The sequence below is a fragment of the Corvus hawaiiensis genome, chromosome 3 (genome assembly GCF_020740725.1).
Source record: "Corvus hawaiiensis isolate bCorHaw1 chromosome 3, bCorHaw1.pri.cur, whole genome shotgun sequence".
In the NCBI taxonomy this organism is placed as follows: domain Eukaryota; kingdom Metazoa; phylum Chordata; class Aves; order Passeriformes; family Corvidae; genus Corvus; species Corvus hawaiiensis.
In genome coordinates this window covers 28451745-28465906 of record NC_063215.1, presented here as the reverse complement: position 1 = coordinate 28465906, position 14162 = coordinate 28451745, and the positions used below count along the sequence as shown (strand labels likewise).

The following is a 14162-nucleotide window of genomic DNA, read 5'->3' as shown; positions in this document are numbered from 1 at the left end:
CCTGGCCAAATTCGAACAAATAAACAAAAAAAAGATATTGACTGAGGGTGGAAGCAAGGACAGGTAACCTGGCAGGAAATAGATAGACACTCTCTGAGCATGCAGCACTAAGTTTAGGAAGGTCAAGTGCATTTGAATATTACAAGAGATGTGAAAGACATCAGAAAGGGTTTCTGTGAGTGTGTAGGTGACAAAGGGAAGAGAAAGGAAAATGCAGTACCATTCTTAATGAGACTAGTCATGGAAAAGTTTGAGGTAGTGAATGCTGCCTTTGCCTCAGTCTGTACTGGTAAGACTGTCCTTCAAAAATCCACAATCCTGGAGACCAGAGAAAAAGTCTGAAGCAAGGACACACCCCTGATGGATGAGACTCACGTCAGGAAATATTTAGGCAAGTTGGATATATGCATGCCCATGCGCCCTGTTGGGATGCACCCACAAATCATAGCATCATAAAATATTAAAGCTGACAAAAATGTCTAAAATCACTCTGTCCAAATGTTAAGATAGCACCACCATGATCACTGCTCATCTATATCCCCATGTGGCCCATCCACATGCTTATGAACAGTTCCAGGGGTGGCAATATGACCGCTTTCTTGGGCAACCTATTCCAGTGCATGACCACCCTTTTAGTGAAGATTTTTTCCCTAATATCTGTTCTAAACCTCCCCTGGCACAACTTGAAGCTATGTCCTCTCATCCTGTCACTTGTAACTTGATAAGAGACTGACCCCCACCTTGCTACAACCTCCTTTCAAGTAGTTGAAGAGGTTAATCAGGTTCCCCCTCATTCTTCTTTTCTCCAGTTAAACAATCCCAGCTCCCTCAGCTGCTCCTCATATGACTTGTGTTCCAGACCCTTCACCAGTTTTGTTGCCTTTCTTTGGATATGTAATATGGTAAAAGCTGGCAGATGTCATTGCAAAGTAACTGTCATTTAACATTAATAGATCATGTTGATTACCAGAAGCTCCCAAAGAATGGAGGAAACAAACATGACCTTTCAATAAGGGCAGAAATGAAGTCCTGTGAAACTTCAAGCAGCTCACTGTTGCCTTGATCCTTATTAAGGTAATGGAGCAGCTAGTCCTGAATGAAAAAGCTGATGAAGTATAGGCTGGATGAGTAGACAGTGAGGTGAACTGAAAACTGGATGAGTGGCCAAGCCCAGAGGAAGATGATGCGTGGAGTCAGGCTTTCCATGAGTAACCAGGGGTGTGTTCCAGGAGTCAGTAGTGGATCCAGTCCTTTTTAACTTCTTCATTAGTGATCTGGCTGATGGGGCAAAATGTACCCTCTGAAAGTTTGCAGAAGACACAGCAATGGGAGGAGTGGCTGATACACCACAGGATTGTGCTGCCACCCAGAGGGACCAAGACAGGCTTGAGAAATGGGCTGCCATGAGCCTCATGAAGTTCAACAGGGGGAAGTGCCACATCCTGCACCTGGGGAGGAATAACTCCATGCACCAGTGGATACCATGGGCTGATCAGATGGTATGGGGCTCTGCAGAGGAGAACCTGGGCATCTTGGTGGACATCAGGTTGAATGTTATACAGCAGTGTGCCCTTGTTCATAGAAGGCATATGCCTGGGCTGCATTATGAGGTCTTTTGTCAGCAGGTCAAGGAAAGTGATGCTTTCCCTCTACTCAGCACTGGTACTGAGGCTATACCTGTAGAGCTGTGTTGAGTTCTGGGCTCCCCAGTAAGAGAGACATGGACACACTGGAGAGAGCACAGTAAAGAGACACTAAGATGATTAAGGGACTGGAGCATTTCTCCTATGAGGAAAGGCTGAGGAAGCCGAAACCCTTCAGCATGAAGAAGACAAGGTTCAGAGACAGCTCTCATCCCACCTGAAGGGAGGACGTACAGAAGATGGAGCCAGGCTCTTTAGAGTAGTGCTCAGTGACAGAACCAGAGGCAATAGACGCAAAGGGAAACACAGAGGTTGCTGTCTGAACATCTAGAAATACTTTATGACTGCGAGGGTGATGGAGCACTGCCGCAGGTTGATCAGGGGGCTTATGGAGTCTCCATCCTTGGAGATATTCAAAAGCCATCTGTACATGGTTCCTTGAAACTGGCTCTGGGTTTTCCTGCTTGAACAGGGGTGTTGGACAAAATGGCCTTCAGAGGTCACTTACAATTTCAACCATTCTGTGACTGTTACTGTGAGAACTTGCTTATAAAAATAATATAATTATATATTACTGGAAAACGCTTATTTTTTTTTTCTTTATTTTATCACACAATGAGGTATTATATAATAGTATTTCCATAGAAACAAATTTAAAGAAAAAGAAATATCATAATATTACCCATTAGGTGTAACTTATTACTACATGTACTGAATATATCGACTTCTGATTTGTCTGAGTATAAACCACAAACAATTAATAAAGGCTGTTTAAACTTATAAAAATGTTATCACTACCCTATCAATTATATTTTCATAGTCTCTGAGGGTTTATGATCCTGGGATATTTTCCAGTACAAAACAGATTTTAAGTTCAGTCATAACTGCATGTTATGAATCAGTGATTTTTATCTCAGTGTAAACTAAAAACCCCACATTTATTCTTATCTCATGTTTGTGTGCTTGTTACATTGTTTCTCTGTAATTTAGTTTTTTAACAAATCCAGATGTACTCAATTTTTCTTCATAAATAGTAAATTCACTATCAGATGAAATATCAAAGGCAATAGTAAATAAGCTAAACAGCAAAACAGAAGCTATTGTTGCTCAGTAGTCTGTACGTATTTGTGGAGCTATCATACTTTGTGTCCTAGAATGCAGAGATATTGCAAACAACCTCCCACTTACTAGGTGGGAGGTGACTTCTTGTCTCTCCTGCTACTAAGTGAGTCTCTGGGTTATCTTTAATATAACATTAGAATCAGTTTTTATTTCAGAAGTAAAATGTTAAATAGACAATTCATATCTAACTCCTATGTCCAGTTGATTGATCATTCTAATGTCTATCAACATTTCTCTACTGTTTTGCATTCTATTAGCTAGGGACCCCCTTAGGCAGTGTAATGGGATTTGTCAACATGAAAAACATGATCTTATTTTTTAAAATCAAGTTCATGAAAAATCCAAGGCTTGAGTATTTGCACAATAAAACCAAATACTTTGTTCCTTTTGAACTGTAAAGGTTACTAGTGATTGAAACTTTAATGTTAGAGATATTTTGTTAATGTCTGGTGTACTCTCCACTGCTTGTAAGAGAACTTCACACATGTCAAACTTGGAAGTTTGCAGTATGGTTTCAAAAATTAAATGAATAACTTTTTAAACTTTTTAAACTTTCGGTTGTGTGGTAACCCTCTACATTGTCCTCTTCTGCTTCAGTCCTTCTAATGTAGCACAATGCTTCAGAGTAATTCCCAGTTGACGTTCAGAGTAATTCCTAGTCTATCCTTTCTTCCATATCTTTCTGTTAACTCTATCTCAATACATCAATATTCAACATCAAATAAATCCAGTTTTCATGACGACTGGTATGTCTAAATAAATAGCACTCTGTTTATTTGTGGTTTAAAGGAAGCCCTTCTTGGAATTATTTGGGAAAAACACTGTATTTATGTAAACATGTCCTTCGTTAAAACTCTTTTCTGTTTAGATGCCCACAAAAATGTGAAGGCAGCTACTGGGAACTCTAAACAGATAGGCAATGTTGCATCATTGGTTTCTCTTGAGGGTTTGTATTTATATAATATTGATTGTAGAGTTCAGATCTGGGAAATCTTTTTATTCTGAATATATACTGTACCCCACATGGCAAAATATGGTCCATCACTGTTTCACCCGTGTGTAATTAACAAATAACAGTATTGAAGCTCATCACTAATGCAGGCCTTACAGTGACTTTTTGAGTTTAACGTTCATATATTCTATTTGTCATTCTCTTCAGCATTCTTCTTTTTGTCCAAAAGAGAAAAATGGCATGTGGGCTTCTTGAAATCATTCCATTACTTTAAATTTCTGGGCTTTGTTTTTATTTTTATTCCCCAATTACACAGGAGAAGTCCATGTGATATCTGGAGTCTGAGGAAGTGTTTAGTGTTTGTACTTTCAGTACATTATTAATTGATTTTACATTGGTTGGATGTTTTCAAATCTTTTCCCCCTTCTGTAATAGATGTGAATAGTATATCCTCCATGCCGTCAAGTAAAACAAATCTTGAAGGAAAGTACTTGTAGTTATGTGAAAACCAATCCTTTTTGACACAAGTAAGTTTAAGAAGACTTAATCCCTTATGCAAATCAAGTCTAGAACAGCTGATGGACATCCTAACACCTTATGAAGATTGAACCTGTTTACAGGTAGCAGCCAGATCAAGGCTGCTCCATGAGAGGAATCACAAACTAAAATCTGAGGTTAACCCCACTGCAGGCATTGCCATCACTAAGCAAGGCACAGTCCTGCAGCATCTAAACAGGGAAGTCAGAACCAGTGTCTGGTAACAGGGTCCCTGACAAGCCCCAGACAGCACAAACAATGGACCAGGTCTAGGGTCCATCTATGAAAGCAAGTTAGAAGCAGCAGGAGACAGAACCAGAGACGAATCTGTAATGTACATACAAGCAATCCATCCAAAAAAACTCCCAAAAACTTACAAGACCACTCTTGATACAGGGAGGGAGGCAGGATTGGAAACTACAACATCTACAGAATAGCTCAGGCCAGATCAGGGTGCCCACAGCTGACCTCATTGACAACAGACAGGGTGTGTAAGAGGGACCTAGGTGGGGCTACTTCAGGCAACTTGGGTGTATTAGTGCTCTCAGGGCTCTGACAGCTGCTTTATAGGAATTGCCTGAAGCAGGATCATCTGGAATAATGAAATCATTGGTTTTGCTGACAAAGGAAGGCAATCAGGTTCATTTTTTTCCCCATACCCGTTCTGCATTTGAAACACCTCCTTCCATTTCCATTCATGCAGTTCCTGTCTTTATAGGACAAGGCTGTCCCAGAAGCACAGCACATGTCTGCTCCCACCTTTCCACCACACAACAAAGCTGGACTGGGTATGTAGCTCAGGGCACTAGGTAGTGCAACATTTTCAGGGGCTCTGGCTGGCTTTTTTGTGCTAGGGAAGAGTGATTATTGCTGGCATATTGTACCAGTGCAGCCTGTCAGATGTACAATGTAATCCCATAGATGAGCTGGGCTCTGGGAAGTTACATTTGAAGTGTCACGTACTTTCTCTGAGTTAAAACTCTTTCCAGAGAAGCTAAGAGGGTGGGGTTGTTTCACACATCATATACCTTTTTTTCAATCTGTAATAGGTGTTCACAGAAAGAATTACACTATAGACATAAATAAAATTAGATTTGTTTTGGATTTTTGACTACTACAATATCTTACACAGAAAAGACCTTGAAGAAAAGAAAAAATGACCAAGTGTGTAGAACAACAAAGTGGAGAAAAAGAAATGTCTGTCGAGTTCACTAAAGCCTCACCTGGACCGTCTGTCTTTCTTTTTCATAACTGCATTTTCTTCAAAATAAGCAGAAGGATTACTCAATTTGATACATCTCTTATCTAACAGAATAACTTATGTTGCTTAGCAAGAAACAAAATTACACAATTTTTTATCAGGTACATGACTGGAATGCTTTACACTTTTACACATTTTACAAAATGGTGGACAGTAAGACAAGAGTGTTGAGAAGGCAATCCTCAAATACATTGTTAATATTTTGGCTACTTCTTGTACTTTATAAAACCCTTGTGGTTTTCATAATTCTTTTTTTTTTTAATAGTACTTCATTAAGTTTACATTAAGCAGAATTTTAAATCATTTACTTTTCATCTGATCTTGGAATAGAAAGATTCATTTTATGTTTTGAATATCTCCTCAAGGGAGGAGTTTTACTTCAAAATAATATTCTTACACATCCTTTTCTTAATTGTGGTCATTCTCTGTGCCTTTTCATTGTCCAACTTTATATTTCATTTTACCTATAAAACAAAAGTTGGTATAAACAGTATTTAAAAGAAACGTTGTATTTTGATCATCTTGCATGTGGTTTGTGATTCAGACAGAAATATTATAGTGGTGGTGGCACTTAATAAGAGATACTTTAAATATAATGTGTATTACATTAAGAAAATAAGCTCTCAAATTATTTCAGTTTTATTCTAATTTCTGATTGAATTTCAGGCTTTTATTCTAATGTCTGAATATTATCTTTGAGAATTGTATAAAATTAAACTTATTTTGATATGAAAAAACCCCTCAGTTTTGTGGATATTCTGCAAAATCTAACGATGATTTGATAAGTTCAGATAAAGTGCAAAGTTAATGTCTTTAAGTTAAGCAGAAAAAAAAATATCCAAAGTTTGAAAGGTGCAAACTTTCAGTCTAGTGATTTTACAGAGTTGCACTTCTCAAGGAAAGGAATATTCAATGAGGCTGCATCCGTAAGACTTATGAAACTTAATTTTTTTGTTGTCTTTCATCTGCAGTTATATTTACCGGAGAACTTCAGAGTCTCTCCATTTGCTAAAACAACATGACTATTTTAAACAGAGTAAGTGATATCAGTAGCACTGGAGGAGGATGAAATATCTTTGCTAATTTTTTAGCATTCACCTACTCAGGTCCTTAGGTTATTCTCAACACCTTTGTGCTCCTGCAGAGTAATGTCTTGTGTATCATCAATGTGCTGGTAGAAAATGTTGCTGTTAAAGATCAGGCAATGCAATTTGCAGGAGTGACAGACTTTCCTGTAATTGTGTGTTGTATGTTCGAGAACACTGCAATTTTATACAGCATAAAATATTCTATAGCGTATAGAAGTAGAGCTGGCTCATGGTAATTTTTAACATTCTCTTTGTACTTCAGAATTTGGTGACATGATGCCTTTAAAGTGTATAGAAACTTAGACCTTGAGCTATGATTTATTAAATAGCTAATTAAATATTATGTTTTATTAGTAATTATGTTTGGATGTGTTGTAATAATTTTAACCTTAAAAGCATAAACCAAAAAAATATTTGTGTTAACATACTTTGATGTTGAAAGTAATTTGTAGAGAATTAACAATTTTTATCAGGTTTTCAAAGAAGGTTCTCATCATACATTTCAAATGTGTAGTTGAGAGGAGCTGCGTACTGAAAACAAAAAAGGCTTCTCTTTATCTGTCCAGCTTTTTTCATGTCTTAAATACTCAGAAAATATGGTCTCACAGTAGCTTCATAGATCCTTTGATTCTCTCTGAAATATTTTTGAAATATTACCCATATATTACCTTTGTACTCTGAGAACATGAATTCCTAAATTTCCCTAGCATGATATCTTGGATAGCATCAGTAAATGAGGATGATCTCATTCTATTATTTCCCTTAAAATTGAATTTGCTTTAACCTTTAACAATTCGAGGGAGGTGAAATCTGTTTCAAGGAGTTTTTCTAGTACATGTTTCAGCTTGCCTATGGCTGTTGGCCAAATAATTTACTTTTGGAGGAAACTCTGTGCTATTTGTGCTACCCTCCACCTGTCTATCCAGAGGAAGAGAACAGATGCCAATGCATTTTTATTTTTCTCCCTCAAAAGAGACCCACCATAATCAGGGATCTGAACTAGAAAGCATAAGGAATGTGAAATACCAGAATTAGATCAGAAAAGTTGTATATAGTGTCGTTACCTTATCAGCACTTCAAAGAAAATTCTTGAAAAATTAAAGAACTTAGACATTAATTTATATGTTGGCCACTCCTGGCTGTAATCCTCACTGGTGCCATGACACGTTAGGCAGCACTCAGCAGCTGCTCTTAGCAGAAAGCTTTTTAGTTTACTGAGTTACCTGAACTCTCCCTGGGCTATGCTTTTTCTCCCCCTGTTCATCCAAATATCTTCAAATCTTATGGAAAATGCAGAGCATGTTTAGAGGCAGAAAAAAACCCATTAGGAGCCCTTCTATCACAAGTTTACGTGTGGAAGAGAATCTTGGTGCTTCATTTCTCCAAGGAAGACCTTTTGTATCTAGCAGATACAGATTTTGAGAGCCAACAGTCTTGGTTCATATGATTCTATGAGAGGGCGTGTAGGTGTGCAGCAGGGAAGAGACCAAATTATTCTCACCATGCAAAGAATTCAGAGGTATATCAGCATTTGGTTTCTTTTTATCGTCTGCTGTAAAATAAACAGAAAACCCAGCACACTTTCCACACTGTCAACCACTACTGAACATGATTTACCTCCATATTCCTATGTATAATATACTTCCATTCCTATGGATGTGGTGGGTTGACCCTGGGTGGATACCAGGCACCCAACAAATCCTCTCTATCACTCCCCTCTGCAACTGGACAAGGGAGAGGAAATATAATGTTCAAGGTTCATGGGTTGAGATAAGGACCTGGAGAAATCATTCACCAAATACCATCACAGGCAAAACAGACTAGAATTAGAGATATTAATTGAATGTATTACTAATAAAATCAGAGTAGGATAATGAGAAGTAAAATAAGACATTTAAAAACACCTTCCCCCACCCACCCCTCCTTCCCAGCTCTACCTGCTCCCCGCCAACAACGCAGGGAGATGGGGAATGGGCATAATGGTCAATTCATTATCTGTGGCTTCTCCTGCTGTTCAGGGAGAGGAATCCTTTCCCTGCTCCGTCACGGGGTCCTTCCAACAGGAAATAGTTCTCCATGAACTTCTCCAGCCTGAGTCCATCCCACAGGCAATAATTTCCCACAAACTACTTCAGCGTGGGTCATTCTTCCATGGGGTGCAGTCCTCCAGGAATGTGCTGTTCCGGCATGGGTCCCCAGATGGTGACAAGTCCTACCAGGAAACCTGCTCAGCATGGGCTCCTCTGTCCACAGGTCTGCGGGTCCCTGCCAGGAGCCTGTTCCTGCACGGGTCTCCCATGGAGTCATGGACTCCTTTGAGGCATCCACCTGCTCCAGCATGGTTCTTCTCCAAGAGCTACAGGTGGATCTCTGCATTCTCGTGGTCCTCCATGGGCTGCAGGGGCACAGCTGCCTCACCATGATCTGCACCATGGGCTGCAGGGGAATCTCAGCTCTAGGACCTGGAGCACCTCCTGCCCCTCCTTCTGCACTGACCTTGGTGTCTGCAGAGCTATTCCCCTCACATATTCTCACTCAGCTCTTCTCTGGCTGCAGTTACACCTGCACAATAACTCTTTTTCCTTCTTCTTAAATGTCTTATCACAGAGGTGTTACCACCATCTCTGATTGGCCCACCCAGACTTGGCCAGTAGCACATCCACCTTGGACTTGGCTGGGATTGGCTCTGCTGGACATGGAGGAAGCTTCTGGAACCTTCTCACAGAAGGCCCTCCTGTGTCCTTCCCTCTACCAAAACCTGGCCATACAAACCCAATACACTGGAAACAGCTTTTGCTGTTATATATCAAGCTACCCCTTTTGTAGATTACAAATCTACATTTCACTATATACTTCCTAGCTTTGTTCTTAATTATTTAATCTTCTCTTATCTGCATTTTGCCTCATTAAATGTTATTTAGTGATTTGATCATACTCCTCCTTTGTGTTACATGGAGAAAATGTCCAATATTACAGTACTGACAACTTGCTGTAGAACATAGGCTGAACTGTACTATTACACATAACTGTCTGTAAATTAGTGTTCACCTGATTTTCATATGCAATGATACTTCAAAATTCTTTTTCAAAGGTGTCAGAGAGCAAAATGGAAGAAAATGATTGACAAAACTGGACAAAAATTGCTTGAACGCTGTAGATTTGTATAATGGAAAAAAACCTTCAGCATTATGTATAATCTCAGTAGGAAAGCTTTCTATTTTCCTGATTGTAATGCTTCCAACTTTGCCTGTCAAAATGGACTGCCCTGTAACCAATGAAGCAGAAAAATTCATGACGCAAAGGAAGTCTAGCAGTAGTCCTGTGTACTCAGTGTACCATGGCCAGTGGAGTCACCATGTAGACTGTGAAAATCCCAGAGATTTTTCTCATTACAAATATATCTCTATGACTTGAACATGTCAGCATATTTGTCCTTTTTTTTTTAATTCAAATTTGCAGGAGAAACGTGTTCTGTTCACATCAATGAGTGTCAAGACAGACCCTGTTGGAATGGAGGGACCTGTGAAGAGGACATAAGTGGCTTCAGATGCAATTGCCCCTTTGGTAAGCATTTATATTTTTTATATAGTTGCTAAGTTGGCATAGTATGGAAGTCCCACATTTGCTACTCAAGTGCTATAAAGTCTTGTACAGTGAAAGCATTCTGCTTGCATTTTGAAATGTACAGAGCTAGTTATTTAGACTAATAAAAAGATTTTTTTTCTCTAATTTATCATAAGAAATTCTTATAAATTATAGATTACTTAGATAAAAAAGTACTTGTAGTACTGGAACATACTGGGAAAGAAATATGACAGAACTGAAGATTTTAAATTATTTAGTGTATATTTGCATAGACACCTTATAGCAACACATTCTTTCAAAAAATGTATGGTTTAGGCAGCAAAATGTTGAAATTTAGCGAACGTAAAAACCCCAATCTTTCAAGTCCTATTCCAGTTGGCCAAATTACTAATTCCTAAAAGACCTGAACGTTGCTGTAAAGTTTGTATTACCTCAATCTGGTTGCCTGATCTTTGTGGCATCTGAATTGTCCTGAAGTATCCAAGGTACTGTATAAGGCTGGAAGATATGCTAGAGGATTTAAGTGTCACCCAAGATGCATCAGGCCAGGTGGCAAGTGAACTAAGAGCAACACAAAAAGACCAATCAAAATTAGGGAGAAAGATATAAAATGCTGAAGATTTTGCTAATTATATATACATTGTTTAATTCATGATTTTACATGTTATTGTGTGTTGACTATGAAAATATAGAAAAGGGTGGGTTAGAAATTCCTAACCTTAGAAGTCCTTTGACCAAAGGAGCCTGGGGTACTGATTTTGCAACTTGTAAGTTCATGCATAAATATGGATGATAAATTACTGATAAATTCTAAAAATGGCTTTTGTTTTGACATGTGCATTTATAAGCTCATTGTTACTATGGAAAATAAGGTCAAGAAAACTAATTTTATGCAGTTATGGGCTAAGAAGTACTTATAGTACTGTGGTGTTTTGAAGATAAACTGATGGTGGTCAGTAACGCCTGGCAATGTCAGAGTACTGAAATACAGGTCTCCAGTGAACCTTCTCAACCTGAGCAACTGATTTTAAGAGAACTTTAGTGTTTTTAATAACACAAGATCCTTAAGTGCCTTAAGGGCAGTTTCTACTGAGTTGGGAACTGAAGACAATACTGACTTATATCTTCAAAGGTAAGATGATTCTTTCAAGTTTGGTGCTTCACTGAGACACATGTAAGCCTGTCAAGTGTTCTACTGAATAAAGGATGTAACAAAACATCAACACAAACATTATCTCCTTTGTTCTTCTGAGATGGAGATTTTCACATTCAATGTGCCACTTTGCTATCATATGTTTGACTCTTGTTGGTGTTCACCAAAACTTTTGTCTACAGTGGATTTTACACAGAAGCATCCTGCATCTCTTTCTGCAGATCTAAAAGGACATGTCTTTCATACAGCAGAATGCATGTCAGTGACAGGAAACAAAACTGTTGTGGCATTGTCTTAGTAATTGCCTGTGCCTCTTTCTTTAAAGAAAAGCCAGTCACTCTGTAAAGTTTTCCTTATCCAATTAATTTTTATTACAATTCTCTCTGTGTGTGTCATCTGGAACAATGAAGTTTATGTAATGGAAATATATACTAGAAATTATGAGTTTCATTCTATTGACCCTAATAAAATGCTGTGCATAGCAGTGGTTCTTCATCATCATCTGTCAAATGATCAAAAAAACCTCATAGTGAACCAGGGGTCATCTGTAGAAAGGATCAGTTATTTTTGAAAAGAGTTAAGACTTGCCATATCACAATTTGCAGCTACATTATTAATATAATAGCAAACTGAATTAGAGAGGGGGAAAATTGTGTACTGAGGTGAACACCTAACAATGAGCTGAAAAGAGGAGAATTTTAATCTAAACGTGATACACATTCCATTTGTGCCCTTAGCTAAATTAATTAATATCCCAGTTCATATCCTCTAGGTGAAGGTGCAGATAAACAAATGTAACCATCTCACAAATACATTGTTATGATTAAATAATGTCTGTAAATTGCCTGAAACACAAGTACCTACATTACTGGATATTTTTACTGCTAGCTCAGCTCTAGCAAGGGTATCACTTCAAAAGATAACACAGCTGACTTAAGCTAATCTTTAAGTAAAAATGTCAATTTATACTTCCATACTTTCATTGAGAGCCAGTGTCCTACTGGATTTCTGGAAAAAAATAAGTTCTGCTTAGCAGAGGAACTGTAGTTGATGGCTTTTTAGCAAATAAGTAACAATAAATAAATAAAGAATAAAAATATTGAATAAATCACGTGTATTCAATAGTAATAAACAAGGGAACACAGAGAATTTGGATATGCCCTAATGATCAAGTTCTTGTAAATGAAAAAACTTGTATCTGTAACTGTCTGACTAGACCAATAACATTTTTATTCATTAGGTGGGTAGCTGTTTTCTTTGCACTTTTCTGCTTTGCCACAGTTGTCTAAAATAGCATCTGCACCTTATTTTAGGTGCGTAATGATGTCTTCTCAAACTTGACCTTTCAATATCAAATATGCTACAATGAACATAAAGATCTTTCCTCTATCTTCAGTGGAGGTTCTTTATCTAATTTTATTTAAATTATTATTTTATGAGGAGTTGTAACTCCATTTTACTAGATACATCTTAAGATAACTTTGTTGGGCAAGAAATATGTCAAGGTCTCTGGCATGTCAAAAGTGAGCAGCACTATTTTTTACCTTTGACTAAAAATTCAGGAGTGATCACATTTAGGAGTTGCATACATTAAAAGGGTGTTCACAGTTAGGAGTTGTATAGATCAAAATTCATGGAATATTTTTTCTTCAAATTATGACATAACAGTAGTGCCATTTGAGTATAGGAGAGCCTAAGTTCTCTTAAGGTACAATTTAGAAGGAAAGGATTAATTTATGTTTAGTTTTTCTTTTAGAAATATGAATGCTAAGCTAAGACAGATCTGGAAAGACTCACAAAGAGCTTTGCCTTGGCAATGGATGAAGATGGTTTAACGAATGATCCTGACATGGCTTAATAGTGAAGAGATGCTGTATAATAGTAAACATAGACTAAACCTATATGTTTTGAAAGGAAAGAGTGATTTTTATCTTTTGTTTTATAGAATTTCAGGGCAAAGTGGATGTAAGATTAGCACTTTTTATTATAAAGATATACATTTTTCCAAAAGCTAGTCTGGTTACACATGGTATGCAGTGTTGCATCTGGAAAATGCATAACTGGGCCAATGAGAATGTGAACATGAAAAATTTAAGGCTGGATTCTTCACAGTACTGTATGCTGTAGATATTTTGTTGTATGTGAAGAAAGCAAGCTGATTAGCCTGATTAAAAAACAAGGTTCATTAACTCAACAAGAACATTATGGTAACACTTAGGCTGCTTCTGATACTAAGTAGGATCTTTCAGATAGTGTGTCTTTATAGAGTGTTTAAGAAATGCAGAGAAACTAGCACATTGCCATTGGGGGGAATTAAGAGAATTCAATTGTCAGAGAAGATTCATAGACTGATAAAACTGCTTTTGATTCAGACTTGTGGTCCTCCAGTTTTATTTTATTTAAAGAAGAGATTAAAGTGGGAAAAGCACATAGAATGAGCAATGCGACCTGTGCTATATTAAGGTAATCATCAATCTGACATATTTATGTCTGTATGAACTTTCCAAGACAGTTTTTTCTTCTAGAGAGTTACCCAGATCTGCCCCAAATGCTTCTGCAGCCTACACAGTTCATTAAAATGACCCAAAATTTGGATTTTTTAAAGTTTTCAAACTTTCATATAGTGTTCCTTCATCCTTGAGAAGCACAATTGTTTTTCCTTGTTAAGAAATCAGAACTTTATATATTTAACAAATCTAAAATATGTGCATTTAATTGATGAGCTAATTTTATGAAAATATCTTATGCTTTATTAATTACTTTCAAGTAGTTCAATTTCTTAATATGTGGTCAATTTTAATACTCAAAAAACCTGTTATTT

At 37.5% G+C, this 14162-nt stretch overlaps 1 protein-coding gene across 4 annotated transcripts in view; it reads left to right on the top strand.

Annotated features, from left to right (window-relative positions):
• EYS (eyes shut homolog) overlaps window positions 1-14162 on the top strand; it is an 860563-nt gene that overhangs the window by 188298 nt on the left and 658103 nt on the right. For all 4 annotated transcript variants that reach the window (XM_048297572.1, XM_048297571.1, XM_048297573.1 and 1 more), the window contains one exon: window positions 10063-10167. In XM_048297572.1, the coding sequence (XP_048153529.1) occupies window positions 10063-10167 (105 nt within the window). The remainder of the gene's footprint in view (window positions 1-10062; window positions 10168-14162) is intronic.